This window comes from Ambystoma mexicanum, chromosome 8 (genome assembly GCF_040938575.1).
Source record: "Ambystoma mexicanum isolate Mex_15411 chromosome 8, UKY_AmexF1_1, whole genome shotgun sequence".
Lineage (NCBI taxonomy): Eukaryota > Metazoa > Chordata > Amphibia > Caudata > Ambystomatidae > Ambystoma > Ambystoma mexicanum.
In genome coordinates this window covers 327,364,688-327,386,506 of record NC_090929.1, presented here as the reverse complement: position 1 = coordinate 327,386,506, position 21,819 = coordinate 327,364,688, and the positions used below count along the sequence as shown (strand labels likewise).

The following is a 21,819-nucleotide window of genomic DNA, read 5'->3' as shown; positions in this document are numbered from 1 at the left end:
GATGGGGAATGTGGACGGGCTGTTCTAAGGTACCTATAAGCCCCAATCTGAAACGGAAGAACGAAAGGTATCATTCAGTAGATCCGAAGCCGTAGAAGAGATTATGTTTGGCGGGTTAGAAGCCATACGAAAAGTACTGGTAAATGGCGGGAAATCAGTCCGTACGGAAAGAAGGTTGATGGCTGAGGCGGGTCTGTCGTGAGGGAAGCTGGATAGGCGCTGAGGACGGCTGAATGTTGGAGACAGGGTTGAACAGATCTAATTCACTGCAAAAGAGAGAGGGGGTTAGAATGAAGAACAATAAAGAGAGAGGATACTGAACACCTAGAATCGGTAACTTACGAAGCGTCTTTCCTAAGAGTAGCGACGCATTGACTGTCGGAAATGCGATCGTTATATGCGGTCACATGATCAGCACAAGACGTCGGGAACGTACGTGCATAAGCTGCACGATCCATCCAAGAGAGTCTGGGCCAATCGTTGGCCATCTTAGGGGAAGAAACCAACAATGAATGGCAAAGGCAGCCGCGATGCCACAGGGACCAGCGCCAATAAGATGTAACGTCTATAGCTTGGTTCCTTCTTGGCATGGAATTGGCAATAAGGTTCTTGTGTCTTTTGTTTCCTTGACCACCTTCAGAACCCTTATACCAACCGTCATTGCATTCTTCTTCTGGCATGCGCACAACCTTTCAATAGTCTTTCAAGAACTCCTCTCACAGAGGAGCTCTAAGCTGGTCCCCTAGCACCTATCTCTGCTTTGTTTAGTTGGTGTTTGGAACAGGAATTTGATCTAGTTAATCCCTGTACTTTGAAACTGATGTAACCTTCAGGGTCATGAAGAACACCCACCTCAGCAAGTCCCACGTCACTCAGAACACAAACCTGTTGAATTGTAACTTCATTCAGAAACTTCATCTGTTGGTCTGATTACGCTTCCATTTCCTTGAAGCAGTTATCAAGTATGCTCACCATACTACTTTGCTTGATTGCTTTCAGTTCTGTCTTTGATCTGTCTATATGTATGTGATAAAGTGTGACACTAAATTTGAAGCAACAGAGCACTGTTTAACCAAGGAATACAATAATGGGATACAATAATCTGAATAGAATTCAAATGGTAGACTATTACACTTGGTAAGACATGGAGAGGCGGCACAGAGGGTTATGGGCAATGCCGCAGGGCCGCCCAAGGCAAGGCAGGGTAACTGATGTTACCATTTGGCAGGCCAGGGAGAGGGGCAGCCCCCACCACTCAAAACCTGCTCCTCTCCCCCCACAGACACAGAGGCATGCAGTCTCTGCCACACAATGCAAGGGAAGGGTGAGGTGTGAACAATCACCTCACCCTTCCCAAAGCAGCAAGGTGCTAATGCACTTGGAAGTAACAGATGCAGGGCACAGGTTCAAAGACCTTCCCCTCCCCTCAGGGGGGGGGGCAGACAATCGGCTACACCAGCCTGGGGGCTGGACTACAGCCCCCACTACGCACTACAAAGGCCCAGGGCTTCCCTGGGTCTGATAAATAAGGGCAGAAAGCCCTAAGAAAGCACAATCTGTCTGTGGACCCTGAACGGGGACCCAAACAAAACAGGAGGGTCGCTGTTTACTCAGCGTCCTCCACTCTTTGCTTCTTGCAATCTTTTCACGTTTGCTGTGCACTCAGCATCGTGTATTCCGTCTTTTTTTTTTTTCGTGTTCGCCGTACACGCTGCATCATCCTTTCCTGCCTTGAACATTGTACTGTTCAAACTGAAATCCTCCGGCTTCCACGCTTTCGGCGCAGCGTGGAAGAACATATCACCACCATAAGGAGCTCCAGCTGTGCTGGAACAACAGAGCGGCATGGTTTGAAGACGAGGGAGTCGTGAGCGGCAGCAACAGCCTTCGGAGCGAAGCGCGGAAGAAGGAACCCGGCGCCGCGTTGACATTGCTACATTATTTCAAGTAAGTCAGCCGCGGCGCCGGGCGGATGCAGCGGTACCCGCTGCACATAATCATAATCGTGCAGCCGAATTAGACTAAAGCCTCTGTTTGGAGGCATGGCAACACAAAACAGGCCCGCTTCTACGCGGCCAACCCAGCTTGATTGGAGGGGGCACTTACACCACGGGGGGAAACTCCATTTGATTTTGCTTCCATTGGAAGCAAGGCAACACAAAGCAACATAGTCCGCGATAATGCGGCTGGGTTTCTAATGCCTAGAAACAACATTTCTTTGCCAGTCTCTGTGGCACAGCCAGTAAGCCTTGTGACGTGTACCGGAAAGGTTGGGGGTTCGAACCAATCCTCCAACATCAAAAGTCAGAAGTGTTGTGAAATAAAAATTACAATTTACGATTCACAAACCTGTAATGAATTATAAAATTAGCAAGTACACGCGGGGGTGGGGAGGGAGCTGCTGGAATATGAATCAGCAGGACAATAGTTTTTGTGGTACAGGAGCACGTGAAGGTTTTACTCTTTAAGGGTTCTGTTTTAAATACAAAGGTGCAGACCGCATTAAAGCACCTGCAGACCCACGCGTCATGCCACAACAAGCCTTTTTAGGAAGGCGAAAAGCAAAGGAGGAATTAAAGATTTACAGTATAGCAGCCAGGCCACAAATCAATGAGTTTTCAGAATCCATGATACTTTGTTAAAGGTTTTTCATTATGCTAAAACAAAATAGCCAACAAATTGCATACATTTGGAGGTATACAGGCACAACAACAACAAACGGTTATCCAGAGCAAGCAGCAGCATAAACAATTAACGTGCATATACAATTTTAACTGCATGGGCAAGTAAGCCAAATGGTAATTAAATAGTCACATGTTCGTGAAGGCAGTTCACGCACAAATTTGCACACATTTTCAAAAGGGTATAAAGTATTTTACAATTCTTTTACTCAAAAAGGCAAAGAATAATGGCCCCCAAGCGAAAACCACAGGAACCCGCAACCCCACCACAGAAACCCAAATCACCCCACTTGTTGGCAGCAATTGAGGCAGCCGAGCATTATGGCTGGGCTTGGGTCAGAGAAAACATGTATGGCCTACCAAAAGAAGGGGTGCCCATGCCACCCGGCCAGGAAGACGACCCACCACCACCAAGGAAAAGGAAGTCAACAGAGGGCATGGGAAAAGGTAACAAAAATCTGTCAAAATTATGCGAAAACATGAGTTAAATGCAACAATTATTACTCGAAATTAGGGGCAAACAGCCACTCCCAACAGGGTCCGGGCATAGAAGCCTCATCATACCACTAGAACCTGACATTATAGTAAACCCTCCCCACCCCCAACAACTCCAACTTTAACACCACCACCAGCCCCATCAACACCACTGCCCCACACACTACCAGCACCAACAACAGCCGCCATAGGTCATACTCCAACAGCGGCAACACCAGACCCAACGGGTGCACTAAAAGCATGGGCAACCCCCAATGCAAACGCACCATGGCAGACGGGTAAAAGCAACAACAGCCCATCAGACATGGTCATGATCAGCAGTGCACAATTAGACCAAAAACTGAAATCCTTCAGACAGAAATCCTAAATAGATGCAAAAGATGCCTGGCATGACATTTCAATCAAAGAAGTTCATCGAAATCTTTTTACTAATAGAAGCACAACGAAAAGGGAGAGATGCCTTTAGGGATCCCAAAAAGATAGAGGAGAAAGCCATAGCCAGAAACGCCCAGGTAGAGCAGAATTGGGACAACTGGTTGCAATCCTTCGCCATCCTGGCAACTATATACAAGGAATAATTCCCCCAGGACGGCAGAAAACTATGGGCATACATGGACAAAATCAGAGAAGTAAAAATCGCTCAAAAGGGAAAAACCTGGTTAGCATATGATATTAGATTCAGGCACAGCATGTCAGAGAGACCAGCCATAGAGTGGGACGAGGTACAGAATGACTTATACATGCCAAACGCAGAGCCTCCATCAGAGGAAGAGACCAACCAAGCAACACCCAAAAATAACAAAGGTGCACAGGGCCCCAGATTTTCAGAAAATGAAAAACACAAAAAGGGGGAACAGTCCTTTCGGAAGAATCAGCCATGGGCGGCTAAGTCTAATGCCCACAGGCAGAACAAAAACCACTCACCCAAAGCCAATATCCCATGTAGGAATTTTGGAAAAAACCTATTCACTTGAGGGAGGGAATGCTGGTACAAACACTCTTGCACAAACTGCAATGGTGACCATGCAGCAAGCAAGTACACCAGACTCCCAGCCAAAAACGCAAAAGATTAGCACCAACCCCGACCTGCCAACCCCAATTTTAGAACCAGGTAGAACCCCCATCAACCCAAACAATTTCAGAGAAGCACTGATGAATTACCCAGACAGAGAAACCAGCGAGGCGATCCAGCAACGTCTCACCAAGGGTTTCATCATCCGTTAAAGGATCAGGGACACAGAGTATCCCCAAAAACCTGAAGTCAGCCAGGGACAACCCACAAATAGTAGAGAGCAAAATTGAAAAGGAATTGCTATTAGGCAGGATTGCAGGCCCCTGGGACTCCATGCCTTTTAGGGATTACATAATATCCCCACTGGGATTGGTCCCCAAAAAAGAACCTGGAAAAATGAGGCTAATTCACCATTTGTCCTACCCCAAAGGCCTATCACTGAACAACGGCATCCCGCACACTGAATCTGCGATATCCTAAACGCACTTCCAGGAGGCAGTAAGACTCATACAGGAATGTACAGAAACGCCCTGATGGCCAAACTAGACACTGAATCTGCTTTCAGACTACTGCCAGTTCACCCAGACTCTCAACAATGGCTAGGTTTTACTTTCAAAATCAAATTTTATGACGACAGATGTCTCCCGATGGGATGCGCAGTATCCTGCACCCTATTCGAGCAATTCAGCTCTTTCTTCCAATGAGCATTCCAAAAACAGAGACCAGGGGCCAAGGTAGTACACTACCTTGATAACTTTATGGTGATGGGACCAGCAAAGTCGGGGGAATGCAGATACACTAGCCACGTTAGAAAGAATGGCTGCAACATGGGGCCTCCCTCTGGCAAAGAGAAAATGACCAAACCAGCCACCAACATAATCTTCCTGGGCATTGAGATAGATTCTGCAGGGGGCAGAATCCCAAAAACAAAAATAACTGAACTCCTGGAAAAAATTCAGGGCCTAATAACTAAAGACAAGGGCACTGTAAAGGAAATCCAGTCACTAGAGGGAAGCTTCAACTTTGCAACCAGAATCATCCCCCAGGGGAAAATTTTCTCCAGAAGTCTAGAACTAAAAATCAAATCATACACCAAACCCCACCTACTTATCCGGCTAGGCAAAGAGGTGAAACAAGATCTAGAAATCTGGGGGAATTTCCTCAGAAATTTCAAGGGGACCTCACTTTGGCGCACGCCATTGAATACATGGGGGGGAAAAAAGGGTCCTCTTCACTGATGGAGCCGGGAGCAGGGGCTTTGGAGCCATCCTAGACAAAGAATGGATGGTAGGACAATGGCCCAAATCATGGCAAGCTGCAGGGTGGACAAAAAAAATCACCCTTCTAGAAATATTCCCCATTTGGCTAACCGTACACATCTGGGGCAGACAGCTAGCTAACACGGGGCAGACAGCTAGCTAACACGGAACTCTTGGTCTGGTGCGATAACATGGCGGTGGTAGGCTCCATAAACAGAAGATCTACCAAATGGCATCTAGTGCTGAAAGTACTACGAGCCATTACAGCAGTCACACTACAAGAAAACATTGCGGTCAAGGCAAAACACATTGCGGGAGCAGACAATAATCTTGCTGACGCTTTATCTCGCTTTCAGTGGCCAAGATTCCGGGAGCTAGCGCCACACGCCCAGGAACAGATGACGGCAATACCAGCAGAATGCTGGTCAATAATGGGAGACCAGGAATAACGGCATCAATGCCAGCGCCAGAGAGCCCAGGCCGGGATGCCCAAGAAGAACCAGGCACCTCAAATGGGTGCCAACAACACGCTGCCGACAGAGAATACGAACCCTGGCTCAGGGTTCCTAACAGAGATGGCAGAAAAGGCACTGGCAAGCACCACCGCAGCTCAGTGCAATAAGTGCTTACAAACAGTATTTAAACCCACAGGTTTGAACCATGTAGAATTAATAACGATCAAAGACATAGAAATATTTTTCAAATGGGCGCATGAACAGTGTTTTAAGAGAGATTGGGCAAAAAGACACCTAGTAGCAATTTCATATTTTTCAAAAATACGGGGAGACTCAGACCCCACCCAGAATGCCCTAATCTCCTATGCCATGAAAGGCTGGGGCAGAACAGAGGGATCCCATGTAGACACCCGCCGCCCCCTAGTTTTCAAGAAGCTAGTAAAGATGGACCAGCTGGAGGCCATATGCTGGCATCCATATGATGCCATATTTAAAACATATCCATATAAAATTAAATATCCATATTTAAAACAGCATTTTTTCTGGCCTACTTTGGGGCTTTCCGAGTAGGAGAACTAATCGCCTCCAGCACCAAAGCCAACAACGGGTTAGGCATCATGGCGTGCAGGGTCAAACAGGACAGCGTCAGTATAGACCTACAACAGTCCAAAACAGGAGCCAAAAGAACCATCAACATTTGCTGCATTGATGCAACAAACTGCCCAGTGTGCATCACCAACCTCTATTACTCACAAAAGCCCAAAGTGGGGGGGAGGTTTCTAATCCACAAGAATGCCTCAGCACTAAGCCGCTACCAATTTAAAGGGGTGCTGATGAAAGCAATCAGCAAAGCGGGATGGGATCTGAAGGAATTTGGCACCCACTCTTTTAGAATCGGGGCCGCTACCTCAGCATGGCAAGGAGGGCTGGCACCACAACAGCAAAAAAAAACACAGCTAATATAGTGTCATGACCCTTGCCCCTGGCCCTCACTGGCAAGTCAGCCTTCCAGTTAGGGCCAGGTCAAAGGCCTTAAAACCTCATCCAAGACTCTGGCCTTTGGCACCAGGCTCATAACCATCATTAAGACTAACATTAGAATGGGACTATTTACTTGGGACTATTTAACTAAGGGGGGTTCAGCCAACATGGAGGCACACACATAGCTCAGTTACAAGGAACTGAGCTATGCGGTCTAGTCTTTTGGGTGTGGCAGGCCTGGGACTATTTTACCTGGACTACTTTACCTGAGACTACTTAAACCGCACCCAAACAGCAGAACATGCTTTGCGTTATTCTGCTGTGGGCAGTGTAACGCTCACCGTGTCCAGTTCTTTGATGCCAGCTTACCTGAAACCAAGGACCTGCAGAGAGAGAGAGAACACTACGAAACTTAGCTGGAACAATATCCTGTCTTCAATCCATCGCTGACTTCAGTTCCACTCACCTGAAGGTACGAACTCCATCATCCGGCAACGCATGCATCCTGGAATACCATAACCTGGAAAGAGGAGAAAGAAAGACAGCATTAGTAAGCGTTTACTCACATTTCCTCCCGTATGAAGAAAGCCACACAATTCTTACCTGGGTAGTCCTCTCCTGGTCAGTATCATTGCTGGAACATTACGGCGCTCAGCGAGGAACATCACAACCTGCAAGGAGAGAAGACACAGGTTAGCAATATAAAAGGCGAAACAGCGCCGTGCATCGCGCATTACTCACCGGACAGCATTGCGCACACCGTGCTTTCGCCTACCGGCCCATGCTCATCTTCAAACTGCATGACAACACCAAAATACCTTTCCATACCTAAAAGGAAAGAAGCAAGACATTATTATTTGAACTAAGAGGAACATAAGAACTGCATATGAAGACTGTAAAGCAGCAAACCTACGGAGTTGCAACAGGCCTGGATTCCCACAGGGGGGCTTGCACCAGTGAAGTAACTTGGTCGCTGCTTGCCCCCCACACCTACGCGCCCCTGCCACGAGGAGCAGGGCGGAGAATCCACCTTTTACAATATAGGGTTTGAGAGTGCAAATCATCCAACCAGGGCTGGGTGGGGTCCCCGTGGATACCAGGTGAGTGTAACATATAGCCCACTTCCCCCCCCCCCCCTTTTTTCTTTCCACCCCTCCAGAAACTACGGACAGGGGGAAGACCCCACTCCGATCAGCATGGATAGTCGGACACTCATTCGTCTTCAGGACAGGTCGCTGGGCAGAAGAAATGAAAGAGGGCCCACCTTTCAGGAACACCATTGCTTCCTGCTGGGGATACAGAGGCCTCTGTTGGGCCGACATCCACGACACGCTAGCAGAGCTGGTAGCCTGCAGAGACCCGCCAGAATTCCTGATAGTACACCTGGGGGGCAACGACCTGGTGACCACAGGAAGGAGAAAACTATTCGAGGAAATCTGCTCCTCACTAGCGGGCATTTCACACAACTGGAGGGACACTGAAATATACTTCTCGGCCATCCTACCCAGAAAGAAATGGCAGGGGGCTTTGTTACAAATCAGTAGACATTTCCAGAAGAAAACTAAACAGCGGGCTAGAGAAATTCTGTACAGCAAGAGGCCTGGGCTTCATAAAACATCCGGCCATTACCTTGGGTGACTCAGACCTTTTTCTTAAAGACGGCACCCACTTATCAAACCAGGGCATGGAACATTTCTTTCGGGAAATTTCTGCAACCCTAGCTTCCAGGGGTTGCCTATAAGAGACACTTTCGGGGGAACACGGTCAGCAGGTAACCTGCCCATGTGTGTCGGCATGGGCCAGAGGGGGTCCCTGGGTCTGATAATTAAGGGCAGCAAACCCTATGAAAGGACAATCTGTTTGTGGACCCTGAACGGGGACCCAAACAAACCGGAGGTTCGCTGTTTACTCAGCGTCCTCCACTCTTTGCTTCCTTACCACAAAACCCTCCCACCCTACAAAGAAGGGAGAAGAACAAAGAAAAAACAAAGCAAAGGAGGACACTGGACGGTGACCACCACAACTCGTGGGACAATAAGGCGGCACGGGCCACAGGGTGAAATCTCAGGACCCGGTGCCCAAAAGTATGATGATATTATGATATGTGATTATTGTTATTCCCATACCATATCTGCACAATAAAATCCTACGGCCTTTTATTGCCAACTCTTGACAACCTTTGTGCTCCAACTTATTTTCAGTTTAGGGTAAGGGTTCGGCCATTTGTAAGTGCATGCATATGGGTTCAGCAGTTACAGGCAGGGGGTACAAGCTCGGGAGGGAAAGACTTGATCAATGCATTTTTTTAAGTTTTAAATATTATTTTTAATGTGATTGTATTACATTTTATTAATTGCCAGTCACAATATTTGAAAACAATACAAACTCAAGGTTACAGAACAGTACCGGAGTATTTCAAAACTATTATTTCGCCATAAATCTTAAGTTTACATCCGTCTTTGAGCAGTAACAATTTAACATGACTTTCCCTTCCCCCTCCCTCCACCCCCCTGTGGGTCGAGCAGACATCTTCGGGAATATATCTCTACGTGTCTTTAAGTGGTCACAGTTTATTGATGAGGGAATTACCCATTAGAAGAGTCTTTTTCTTTCCTTTCGCTCACAACCACTTAGGTCACTTCCTGTACATTTCAACCCAATGCATCAAACATCTTGACCTTCTGAGACTCCTGATAAGTGTTTATTCACAAAGTCCATCCATAAAGCCTCAGATTGTGAATATCTCCCATGGAGAGATGCTGTTATCTTCTCATTTATGCATATGTTTGATGCCACATTGATCCATTTGTTCTTATTCGGGACCATCTTCGATTTCCATTTTGTTACAAGTATGGCACGTGCTGCTAGGAAAAACTGGGTGCCCAAACCTTTAATCTTGTTCCATTCATCTTCACTCTTCTTAAGGTCAAATAATATAAGATGGGGGTCAGGAGTTCTTTGGATATCATCGATTTCTTTGATCCAACCTAAGACCTCGTCCCAAAACACTCTTATTCGGGAACAGCCCCACCACATGTGCCAATACTCAGCGATTTCCCCACATTCACGCCAGCATCTTGGGTTGATTGTTTGGAACATTTTAGAAAGCCTAAGAGGGTCATATTGCCATCTGTGTAACAGTTTGATAGCATGTCATTTGTATTGGCTTGATATGGACGTTTGCGATGCCGCCTTGCACATCCTTCCCCACATGTCTGGGCTAATATGTTCACCTAGATCTCTCTCCCATCTACATCTCAGTGGGTCTGTGGTCCCGTCTCCTGCTTCAACCAATTCCTTAAACATAGCTGATGTTAGGCCCTTCATCTCCGTCCTAGAGTCTAATAACTTTTCAAAGGGGGGTGAGTCTCACATCAATTTGTCCCTCCATACTGATTTCGTTAGAATGCCTTTAATTTGTATGTATTGAAAGGTGGACAGTGTGCCTATCCCCAAGGCTTCAGTCAGTTCTGGGAGTGTGATGAAAGAATCTTTTTTCTGGAGTTGCCCCACCCTCTCTAGGTCAGCCTCATACCATGTTTGAAATCTCTCTGTCGGGGATATGATCATTTATTCCCGGGGACCATAAGTGACTCAGTGGGGATGGCCATGTAGAGATCCTTTGCATCCTCTGACCTTTTTTCAAAATTCCACATATGGTTCTCAGGATTGGGTGGTCTTGGATTCTATTATGAAGTTTTTTCCTTGGGGCCTAGAGCCACTCGGAGACCGTACTGATTGCCCATCTGTATCAATTGGGGTTCTTTATGGTTGCGGAAGTGGGGAATTAGGACACGCAGTTGGGCTGCTTCATAGTATTTTCTGCGATCAGGGAGAACCCAGTCTGCCTTTGTCTTTGGGAAGTGTTAGGGTGCCATATGAAATCCTTGCCTTCTTTCCCTCCCAAAGGAATTTCACAGTGGCTTTCTTGGCCTCAAGGAAAAATTTATTGGGTATCTCTATGGGTAACATTTGAAAGGGGTACAGGAACCAGGGGAGGCAGACCATTTTGATTGCGTTAACGCGCCCTAGCCAAGAGATGGTCAACTTGCTCCATTTACTAAGGTCGGCGTGAAATAGTTGGAGAAGGGGGAAGTTGGCTTCATATAGGTCAGCCAGGTCTTTAGTGATTTGTATTCCCAAATATTTTAATTTGGAATGTTCTATCCTGAGCCCAAGTGGGGAATACTTGGTTTCATTAGTCTCTGCCAGTCCCAGTAGTGGAAATAGGATGGATTTGGTTTTGTTCACCTTAAACCTGGAGAGTCAGCCATATTCCTCTAGAAGATGGACAGCTTGAGGAATGGACGTCATGGGGTTGGTCATATGTAAAAGTATATAATCAGTGTAGAGGGCCACCTTGTATTCCAACGCTCTTAGTCGAAATTCCCTCAACTTGGGGGTCAGCCCTCATTGTCTGTGCCAGAGGTTCGAGGGAGAGGGCAAAAAGGATTGCAGAGAGGGGGCATCCCTGTCGGGTGCCGCGTCCTAGTTCGAACCATCTAGAATATTCACTGTTCACAAATATCAGTGCTTTGGGGGCTGTGTACAGCGCCTGTATTCCCCTTCTGAAACTTGGGCCGATCCCTACCTTTCTCAGGACTGCTCTCAGGAAACCCCACTCCACCCTGTCAAAGGCTTTCTCTGCGTCAATTGAAAGGAGTACAGGTTCGTTGGACATGTTCTCGGATGCATGAATAAGGTGGAGAGTTTTACGCATTGTATCCACCCCTTGTCTTTCCAGCATGAATCTGACCTGGTCGGTGTATGATTTGTGGCGTTAGTGTCTCTATCTAGCGGCAAGGACCCTTGTGTAAATGTTCACGTCTATATTGAGTAGGGAGATAGGGCGGTACAATCCACATTTTTTGGGGTCTCTACCATCTTTGGGGATTACCGTAATTAGGGCACAGGTGAAGGAGTCTAGGGCTGTCCCCGTCTCAAGTATTACATTGAAGAGGTCTGTCAAGAATGGCGTCAGTTGTGCACTAAAGGATTTATAGAAACCAGCCGTATAGCCATCCTCTCCCGGAGATTTGCCCAGTGTTAGCTTCTTTATAGCATCTTGTTCTTCTTGCTCAGATACGGGGGATTCTATCAGTCAGAGTCAAGGTCTGATACCACGGGCATGTTAATAGAGGACAGGTAGGTCTCGGTGTCAGGTTGATCAGGGTTTGTTTCTGAGGTGTATAAGGTCTCATAGAAAGTGGCGACGCATTCTGGGATGGTGGGGGCAGTATCAGCCGGGGAATGATTATCCTCGATTATTTCATATACTTTCCGCTCAGCTCTCTGATCTCTAAGTCTCACAGTCTTGTGCTTCAGCCTTATCTCCTTTTTCATAAAATGTCTGTTTCAAGAGTCGAAGCTTGCGCACTATTTGCTTGTGCTCTAACAGTTTCAGTTGCTCTCTTCTTTTTTAATTCATCAATTTTGTTGGGGACAGATTTCAGTTCTGAGTCTGTCCAATAATCTTTCTCTCCCTCTTGCATGCTCCTTCTTTTATTAAAATACCTCTCCAGATGGCTTTCCCTGCTTTCCAGACTACTTGCTTGTATACGTACCCAGAATTATTTAGTTTGAGGTCTCCATTGCTGCCCTGAAGACAGGATTCTTCCATAAACTTTCGTTACATCGCCATTTACCTTCCAACACTGGCAGATTCTCCCACCGGATATCTGAAACCACCATGTCATGGTCTGACCAAGTGTTGTGATGTCAGAAAGATCTTTGGATAGTAGTCGATTCGGGTAAAAGTGTTGTGAGGGTTAGAGTAGAAAGTGTAGCCTTGTACATTTGGGTGCATGACTCTCCACACAACTATCAGTCCATAAATATCCATCATCCCCATGAATTCTGTGCGGTCACCTCTAGTATGGTCTCTTGTGTCAGAATTACCCAGTTTCCAGTCTTTAGTAGGGTCTGCCCACTGATTAAAATCTCCCCCTAGGATGATATGGCCTGAGGCCTCAAGCATAATTTTAGGGATCGTTTTAGCCAGAAACCTAGTCTGTCCAGTGTTGGGGGAGTTAAGTGTGGCAATCGTGACTTTCACTTTTACAATGTTTCCCGTCACCATTAGAGCCCGCCCTTCTACATCAGACCAAATCTTGGTTACCTCAAATTCTATGCCCTTTCTGATGAGGATCCCCACACCTCCTTTTCTCAATGGTCCAGATCCCCAGAACTCCATCCCGACCCGCCTCCCTAGGATTTGCCGTTCTTCCCCCTTAGCATACTTTGTCTCTTGTTGTAACAGGAGAACATCCATCCTGGCCCTACGGAATTCTCTGGATACCAGCGATCTCTTAGTGGATGAGTTAAGCCCTTTTACATTGAGTGTCCCAATTCTTAGGGAGTTCCCCTTTCTTTCTTCAATAGTTAGTGCCATTGGATATTTACGTAGGGAAATAGCTCAGTCTGTGACCAGTATTTTGTTTGTCTATCCAGTATATCGGGCGTTTTGTACCAATAAAGATGCCGCTTCGATCCCATCCCCTTGTCTGTTCCCCCCCCCCCTACCTTTACCTAATTGGTGGCGTCTGAACTAGCCCGGTCGATAGTACCGGTCTTGCATCGAACCACCTATGGGGGCTGTTACTTCACGCCCCTTGACCTAACATGATCTCTCAAATGAGCCCCCTTGTGTCCCCCTCTAATTTCCTCGTTGTGGCTATACTGAAGTTCGAAAAGTGCCACCCATTCGAATCACATTTTGAACATTAGAGTAAATCCTGTCTTAACAAATTCAAGAGTGTTCAGTTGTGCCCCTCCGGAGAGGCAATGCCCCTCCGGTACTTTCTCGAGCCTTTCACCTGCTTCCTCTTGGGGCCCTGGATGCGCCTGCCACCGGTCTTCCCGCCTCGACTCTTCGTGATTGCCTTCTTCTTCTTCCCTGGGTCCTATGAGTTCAGCGATGCATGCCTTAATTTCTTTTTCAGATCTGAGACTCATCTTGGTTCCTTCATATTCAAAGGAAAGGGAGAAGGGGTAGCCCCATCTGTATCAAATGCTCTTTTCCTTCAGCTATTTTGTGAGGGGGCCACACATGCGCCTGAGGGCCAATGTCAGCGAGGATAGGTCTTGGTATATTGATATTTGGGCACCACCTAGAGTAATTGCCTCACTGCCTCTAGCTTTCTCGAGAACTCTGGCTTTGTCTTGGAAGCGATGGAATCTGGCAATGACCTATCTTGGGCCACCTGGGGGACCTCCAGCTCTGTGGATTTGTTCTGTTTTGGGTTCATCTATTGCATCGTCCGCAACTTAGAGCTTGATGATGTCGTGAAGCATTTTCCTGAGATCATTTTCAGTTTCTCCTTCTCGTTCCGGAATCCCCAAAATGCGCAGATTGTCTCGTCTTTCCTGGTTTTGTAAGTCGTCCATCTTGAGCTTGAAGCCCTCTTCTCGCTGCTCCAGGTCGGTTATCCTCTGCTTGAGCTGTGCTTCAAGGGTGTCTATGGACGCTTGGTTATTCTCTACTCCTTCAAGCCTTTCTTCCATGTTGTCTAGCCTTTGTGTGATCTGATCTATTTTGCCACCTATGCTGGCTCCCATGTTCTTGATTTCACCTAACAAGGCTGCAATATCCCCCTTTGTGGCTGCAGAATCGTTCTGCGTGGTGTCCATCTTTGCCATGGTAGAGTTGCCAGACCAAGTAAGTGTGGGGATGTAGGCAAATGAGGCTAGTTTTTGTCTCACACTCATGTAACCCTAGGGGGTAGCGTTGGTGGTGCTCTGTGCCGCCGGAGAGGGCGAATTGGTCCAAATGTTTGGTGGGGACCTTGGGTGGATCACTCAAGGTCTTCCTGAACACTAGGAAGTGGAACTAGGGTCTTTGGCCCCTTCAAAGGCTCATTAGTGTTGCTGTGTATGGGGGTTCCATCTTGTGTGGGAGTGCGCCGCTAGAGGGGTGGAGCAATAGTATTTCCCTAGAGTGAGACTTAATGTTCAGTTTTCTTGCACTGCTCTTTCCCTTCAGCCGTATGTTAGGGGCATTATGTTAATTCCCTTACCGCCTATACCAGGAGATGTCAAACGGTGTAGTTGCGTTGCTTCCAACCCGTAGGAGGGTGTCTTCAAAATGATTCCAGAAGAAATGGCGGGGCAGTTGCCAGGCTCCCTCCAATTGTATTTGCATCAGCTCTTTTGATTGACTGCTGCGTGCTGCCCCCTTAGGAGAAAGAGGTGGATAGTGGTGCTCTCAATCCCTGAGGTGTATCCTCTCTTTGTTTTGTCCATAAGGTCGGAGCGGGTGGGGGTCGCTGTGCACTGCCTGCGCTCCTCTTTCTGTAATGGGGTATCAGTGCTTCTGCAGATCTGCTGTAGTTTGGTTTGGCCAAGGTCTGATGGTGGCCTTGGGTATAGTGTTAGGGCTCACTGGTTTTCTCTCTGTTGGTTTTCTCTCTCCTTACGCTGTTGGGATGAGAGCAGCAGTTATGTACTGCAATGTCTTAGCCTCCAAGAATGTCCTGTGGGGCTGGTCCTCTTTGTAGTTGAGCTGTGTGTTTCTTACTTGCCCCCTGTTCCACTCCCGGTCCACCCGGGCCGCACCGCGTGGTTAGGCAGGGACTTAAGTGAATTGTGCAACTGCGGCAGGTCCCCGGGGTCTTCTCCGGATGCGCAGCGCTCCAGTGGGTGATGTGAGAATGCTCAGGCTCTCTGTGGTTGTGTTCTATGGGGCCCAGAGGGGCCGCGGGAGAATGGAGGCGAGGGGGTTCCAATGCGTCGTCCACAGCCTGATGGATCAGCAGCCCCTGGCTGCGCAAGACCCGGCACGTGTTTCAGAGGAGGGACCTCCGGACCACAGGCGCCACAACAGAAGGGAAAAGGTGCCAGAGGGCACAGAGCGTCACACGGGCCCGCACCACAGACTCTCCTCAGGCAGGGGGCCTCAGCAGTTACTCCCGCTCGAGCCGGGTCCGCGCAATGCACCCCCCAGGGGGTTCAGGCAAAGCGGAGCGTGGCTGAGGCTGACCCAACAGCAGCCCCCAACACCAGTCCTGCACGAAGCAGGCTCTGAGCCGCAGTGGCTTAAGCACCACACTGTCGGAGACACCCACCTCCTAAGCCTGTTTGGCAACCTGGGTCTCCGCTGTACTTCCCTCGCCGTCAATGACGGTGTATATTCTCAGGGGGCTCGATCACGGCAGTCATTCCTCTTCACCGTGGTGTCCTTCAGCACATGTGTCCCCGAATGATTTCACTTTGTTTTCCGGGTCCGGCGGGCCGTAACTTTTATTGTTATTTTCGGAGGGTTTCCTACTCAGTTTTTCTTCGGGATTTCTCCAACACGGGGGTTGGGGGGTATTCCCACAGTAGGCACTCACTTTTCTTCCGCGGTGGGTCCGAAGAGTGAGGGCTCAATCCACCTTTCCGGGCGATAGCAACAGAGCTCACGCAAAGACCATGGTTGCCCCCTGGTGGCCAGCCTGGTCAATGCTTTTTTAACTCCATATGGAGAAAGGTTTCAAGATAACTCTCGGGCCAAGTATGACGTAATATTAGTCCTGTGTCCAGCCTCTCCATACTTCCCAAAACTGTGTGGTTTGTTGTCTATGTAGTTTTGAAGAAGAAGCCTTTACCCTCACAACTGTCCATTTCCCTTAGATGTCTTTGATGCATTCTGCTCCCTGGCTCTGCTTGGATGTCTCAAATGATGAATTTATAGCAGCAGATGGTAACAGGGTTTCTGCCATAATGTGCAGAATTGCACCAAAGGGTTGGGTGAGTGGGGGGGCAGGGGTCATCATGTGACAAAAGCCTATACAATCGGATTGCATGTTTTAAGTTCCTAGGTACAAAGAATGTATGGTTCAGTAAAAAAAAAAAACAGGTTTTAAAATCAAACAATGGTTTACTTGCCTAAATATACTCCAGTAATAATGTGGATTCCTTTTTGACTTCATAAATAATGATTTTACTTGCAACTTCCATAAGTAATGCGTAGAATACTCCCCCCTCAACCTCTTAACTGAGCTCTACCTACTCTGAAACACAAGAAGCGGGAGAATAACTACCAATATCATCAGACACACCGAGCCAACAGCTGACGCCCCGAAGGTAAACCCAGTGCAGCAAAATAAAAATCCACTGCTGGGAGCAAGCCATATGGTTCATCGTTGTGCTTTCATGAAATAGAAGGAGCTCTTGGTGAGAAAGGAGCTTTATGGCAACACCTCGGAATCTTTGTCATGGTTTAGTGAATAGCTGAGGATACTTCACTAAATGTCAGACCCACTGGGGACAGCCAATAAGGCTTTAAGTCTGGTAGATGGTCAAAGACAGAAAGCAGGCAGGTGCTGGTACCTTTAACAGTCATCTCTGAGGTTCAGATGTGTTGGAGAGAATTCTCATTTCTGTGCTAATTCCCTTCAACCTTAGAGACCCCCATCTCTTTTGCTGGACTTTAAGACTTTAATTTTAACCCTGTAGTGAGCGAGACCTTTTTTCTCACTCGCTCATGTGTTTTGACCTGATTTGGTTTGTGTTTCTTTGTTTTCTGAGTCTGACAAATTCCATAGGAATCTACTTTTTGTATGGTGACACACCGCAACTTCAGTGCAGTTGAAAGAGAATTCCTTTAGATTTCTCATAAGGTTTAAATGCCTTTTCTTGTGTGAATTACTGTTCCCAAGAATAGTAATGATTTTACTTACCTTTTGTCTTTGTGGGTCCAGCACACACCATTTTATGTGGAGTGCTGGGGGGGTTACCTAGTAGCCCTTTATCCTACATTCCCATGTAACAATTTTCTATGTTACCCTCACTACTTTGCAACCACTGCCACCAGCCATTTATTTTCCTACCATTGTGCGTTTCTACCGCAGGCTGAATCCTCAGCTGCAGTATATCTCCCATGGGTGACCATTTTGTCAAAATGGCCCGCTCTTCATTTTTCGCCATTTTCTGGTTGTTTGTTTGGTTTTTCTTGGGTTTTACTCTGTGCGCCAAGCCAGGTTTGAGCCCTATGCTAATTTTGCCTTTTGGCGCGCTTCAGTCCTGAAACCTGCCTCTGGCTCTAGTGTGTCTGGAAAGGCAGGATGTGAAGGAGGTTCCCGAAACTCCCCTGTCCTTTGTCTCTAGGAGTGCATGAATGCAACCAGTCCTGATTGGCTGGCTGTCCTTTCAGGACTGCCACCCTGCTGTTTGAGTGACAGCCTAGGCTGTACATGAATGGGAGAAACCTGCTTAAAAGGCAAGAGTTTTGTGACTAGAGTCTGAGTGGACCACTGGGAGAAACGCCCGATGAAGAAACCGTAAACAAAGCTTGCTGCATCCTCCTGGAGCTTTTGAATTGCCCGGTGAAGCCCTGCTGCTGTGCTGAAACTCCTTTTTCTGATCGACAAGCGAAGCTCCGGACGGGACGACTGCTTCTCTTGGGGTTAGTGGGACCAACTCACCTTGAGACGAACTCCACTGGACCATCTTCCCTGACTGGCTGTACTTCTTCGCTGCTGCAGGAACAAAGTGCCAGGGGTCGAGAAATCCTTGGTCGAGTAAAATGTCTGCAATCCAACAAGAAGCTCCAGGAGTCTCCTAAGGACCCGCCAGAACCAGGACGACCAGAGCTCGAGCCCCCTCACCAGAGTCCAGGACTCAAGGAGTGAAGGAAGCACAACCGGTATCCAAGATCCTCAGTGGTGCTGTTTACCGCACACTGAAACCGTGAAGTGCCGCTGATCCGAAAAGAGCCTGTAGCTGCCGACAACCTCCAAATTGCTGCCACAGGAGTCCATCAGACGTCCTCTCTCTTGTCCCCACGACTGAGGCTTAGGAACCCAGGATCTGCATTACTGAAACAGGACAGAATCCAGCTGGACCACTCTTCTTCAAACCAGAGTCAGTGTCTTGAGCTGTCCTCTTCTTAGTTGAGACTTCCATTGGCTACATTTGTTAGAGTTGATTCCAACTCTGCTTTTCACAAGTGTAACAGCGTGTGACCCTACCAGGAATTTCTACAAAACTCTCTAACTTTGTGCAAGACTTTTACTATCTAAGAAGTGCCTCCGCTCCCTGCACTATACTCCAATTGACTTTGGCTGTCCTGGCTCCCTGCAGACTCTTCTAGTCTATTGACTTTGATATTTCTGTCCCTCAGAGGTGGTAATTTGTTTTAGAGTGTTATTGCTGGGAAAGGCTTGTCTAGATGTCATTGGAAGATTAATTGTCCTCATCTATACTGAGAACCTGTTTTAACCTTTTTCCTTCCTTTAACATTTCCTTTCTGCAACATCAGAATCTGCAAAGTATAACTAGTGATATATAAATGCCATTACTGTCCTTGTGAATGAAGTCACCTCCGGGTGCAGGAAGTGTGTAAAAAGCATCTCTAAAGAGTACCTACTAACTTGTGCTGATTCTGGAAAAGTATTTTAAAGTGTATTTGGTTTACATATCTTGCCCTTTTTAAGGAATGCTTATTTAAAAATTGATGTGAAATAACTATTTATAGCTGAAACCTTGAGTGTAAGTGTTACTTGGCGACTTGTATTTGCGAATTTTCATTTCTACAGCTCTCCAGCTCACATTTACCCCTCTTGAGATAAGCCTGGCTGCTCAGTCACACTACCAACTTGTGTAGTACAGGCCTGTACCAAAAGGTGGGTTGCCTAATACCTAGCAGATAAGTGTTGTGTAGTCTCACAGTGTTACTAAATCAATTGTTACCAAAACAAAAGGTACCAACAAAAAGGCTGACCTCAGAGTAGGTAATGCATGACCAGTGACTTGGTGAGATGCTGGTTGAAGCAAGGATTGTAGCCGTTATTGAATGGAAAAGTGGCCCAGGGAGTTTCAGGTAGCATGTTGAATACTGTTCAATAAACTATTAAATGGATCCTTTAAAAAAATTGGCTTTTCGGTCATCTATCAGCCTTTGTAAACTATTTGATAATAGAGATACGGCACAGTAGTAGTAATAGCAGTAGGAATTGTTTTCTTGTATAGCACTTTATGTTAGCACAGAACTAACACTTGTTATTATTACCCAATTAAATGCTGCTCAATCATTCTACTTTCAAGGAATGAAGTGCTGAATCAGCCTAGCTGCAGAGTCAAACTTGTGAAGTGCAAACTGGCCCCATGTCTGTGGAGCTCTTAACTTGTCAATTAGCCACCCGGTCCTGAAATGGTGGTCCAATACCCATAAAGTAGATCACAGATTTACACGTTTTGTTAAAATTCAAGTATGAAGTAGTCAGTGCAGCCTATTTCCAGCACTTGGAATGTACTTATTCCATATATGATCTCTGTACACGATCATTGCTCCTATGTTCCCACCTCAATGTTAGCGCTTAGATAGGTTGCGGGCCCTCCTCACTCTGTTTTCTTCTTTCAGATATGGTAGCGGTTCTCGGGGAAACAACGGGATATTTGGCATTACAGAAACTAAGGGACAGAATGAAAAGCCACCCGGAAGGCTGCCAGATCCTGCAGTGGGTTCACTTTATTTTATTTTTTTAAATAGTGTGGTTCAGAAGAAGTGGGACCAAATACTAGACAAAACCATATACTTCTTGTGTTTGCAGGGAGAGGCCAAGGATCAGAATGTCAACCCTAGATTTGCAGTTGCTGCGAGGTCTGCCAGATGGTACATTTGGCAGAGAATATATACGGTTTCTGGATGTCAACGTGAGTAATGACGTGTCTTTGAATATGTTGTAGGGTCGACTAAATTCACAATAATCTATTGGACTAAAAATAAAAAATAAAGAAAATGGCTGAATGATGCCAAAAAGCAATTATGTTTAGCAGCAGAAGAGCACCAATTATCCTTGGTAATTCACTGTCTCTCCTTCCAGTAAAGAGTTTGTGAAAAGGTGTGAAGGTAAAACGAGGGAGCCAATCGTTCATCTTGCAAATGGCTAGCCACCTGCTCCTGTTTTATCTGAGTGGCAAGAAAGGAGGACGTTGTCAGGCATTGTGCAACCTGTGGTCCCTTCTTCCAAACCCACTCCAGAGTACTAAACCAATGAGTATGGATAGGTGTGCTTATGGGTAACAAAGGGAGGGCGGCAGAGGGCACTGTTTATTTAATCTGTGGTTCACCGTCCTCCCCTCTGAGCAAGTTGCATTCTGGAAAATGTAGTCATGGTGCATTTGTCTGCCGAGTGAGGCAGGGTGAATTCTGAGATAGGTAGGCATGTTTGCTTTCTAAGATCTGTGTCTGCGGCAAGCGGAAGGTGTAATGGTTTGGCAATTCAGGGCTAGAAAATAAATGTAAATGCCCCCAAGAAGGATCTTGCTCCCGCAATGTACTGGATTGGCCTATTGCAAGACCTGGAACCATATTATTAACATTTCATCATCACACCCCCAACCACACCTCATCAACAATGTAGTGCACTGTGCTGGTCTCATAGAAACCTGGAGCTAGAATATGCACTTTTCAGCACACCGTTCTTCTGTTTTGTTTAATCTCTATGTACAGCCCCTTTGTTTCTCTTAACTTTATTTTTTCACTCATGCTAATGACGCCCAGCTCTTAACCTGTCTGGTTTGGTAGATGGGTGCCACTGCCTCTTTGTCAGTCTTGCATGTCATCTGTGTTCCTCTGGATGAATACCAACTCTCTCTGTCTCAACTCTGCTAAAACCACCCCCATCAGAAATCTCGGGTTGGGCAAACTTTAACACTCGACTCTGTTATTTCCTTTTGCACCTGTGTCTTCAACAATTGTTTTCTTTGCCTTAGTTCGTCTTCCCCTATCTCTGCTGTGTCTGCCTTTATCCTGTCTCCCTTGGATTATGCAAATTCCCTCTATTTTAGATTTCCTGCTTACTACTCGATCAGAGGCTTGCATATCAATCGGAACACCAATGCTCGCCTAATCTTCAATCTTCATTGCTCCACTTAAATTACAGCCTTTCTGCCTAAATTCCGCAGGATCCTATGAAACAGAGCAATAGTTCTTAAACGTTCTTTATAGCTAAACG

At 46.8% G+C, this 21,819-nt stretch overlaps 1 protein-coding gene across 2 annotated transcripts in view; it reads left to right on the top strand.

The window, feature by feature from the left end:
- The window catches only part of COQ4 (coenzyme Q4), a 229,727-nt gene that overhangs the window by 78,928 nt on the left and 128,980 nt on the right, over window positions 1-21,819 (top strand). For both annotated transcript variants that reach the window (XM_069609751.1, XM_069609750.1), the window contains 2 exons: window positions 20,223-20,319; window positions 20,413-20,515. In XM_069609751.1, coding sequence (XP_069465852.1) covers window positions 20,223-20,319; window positions 20,413-20,515 — 200 coding nt within the window. The remainder of the gene's footprint in view (window positions 1-20,222; window positions 20,320-20,412; window positions 20,516-21,819) is intronic.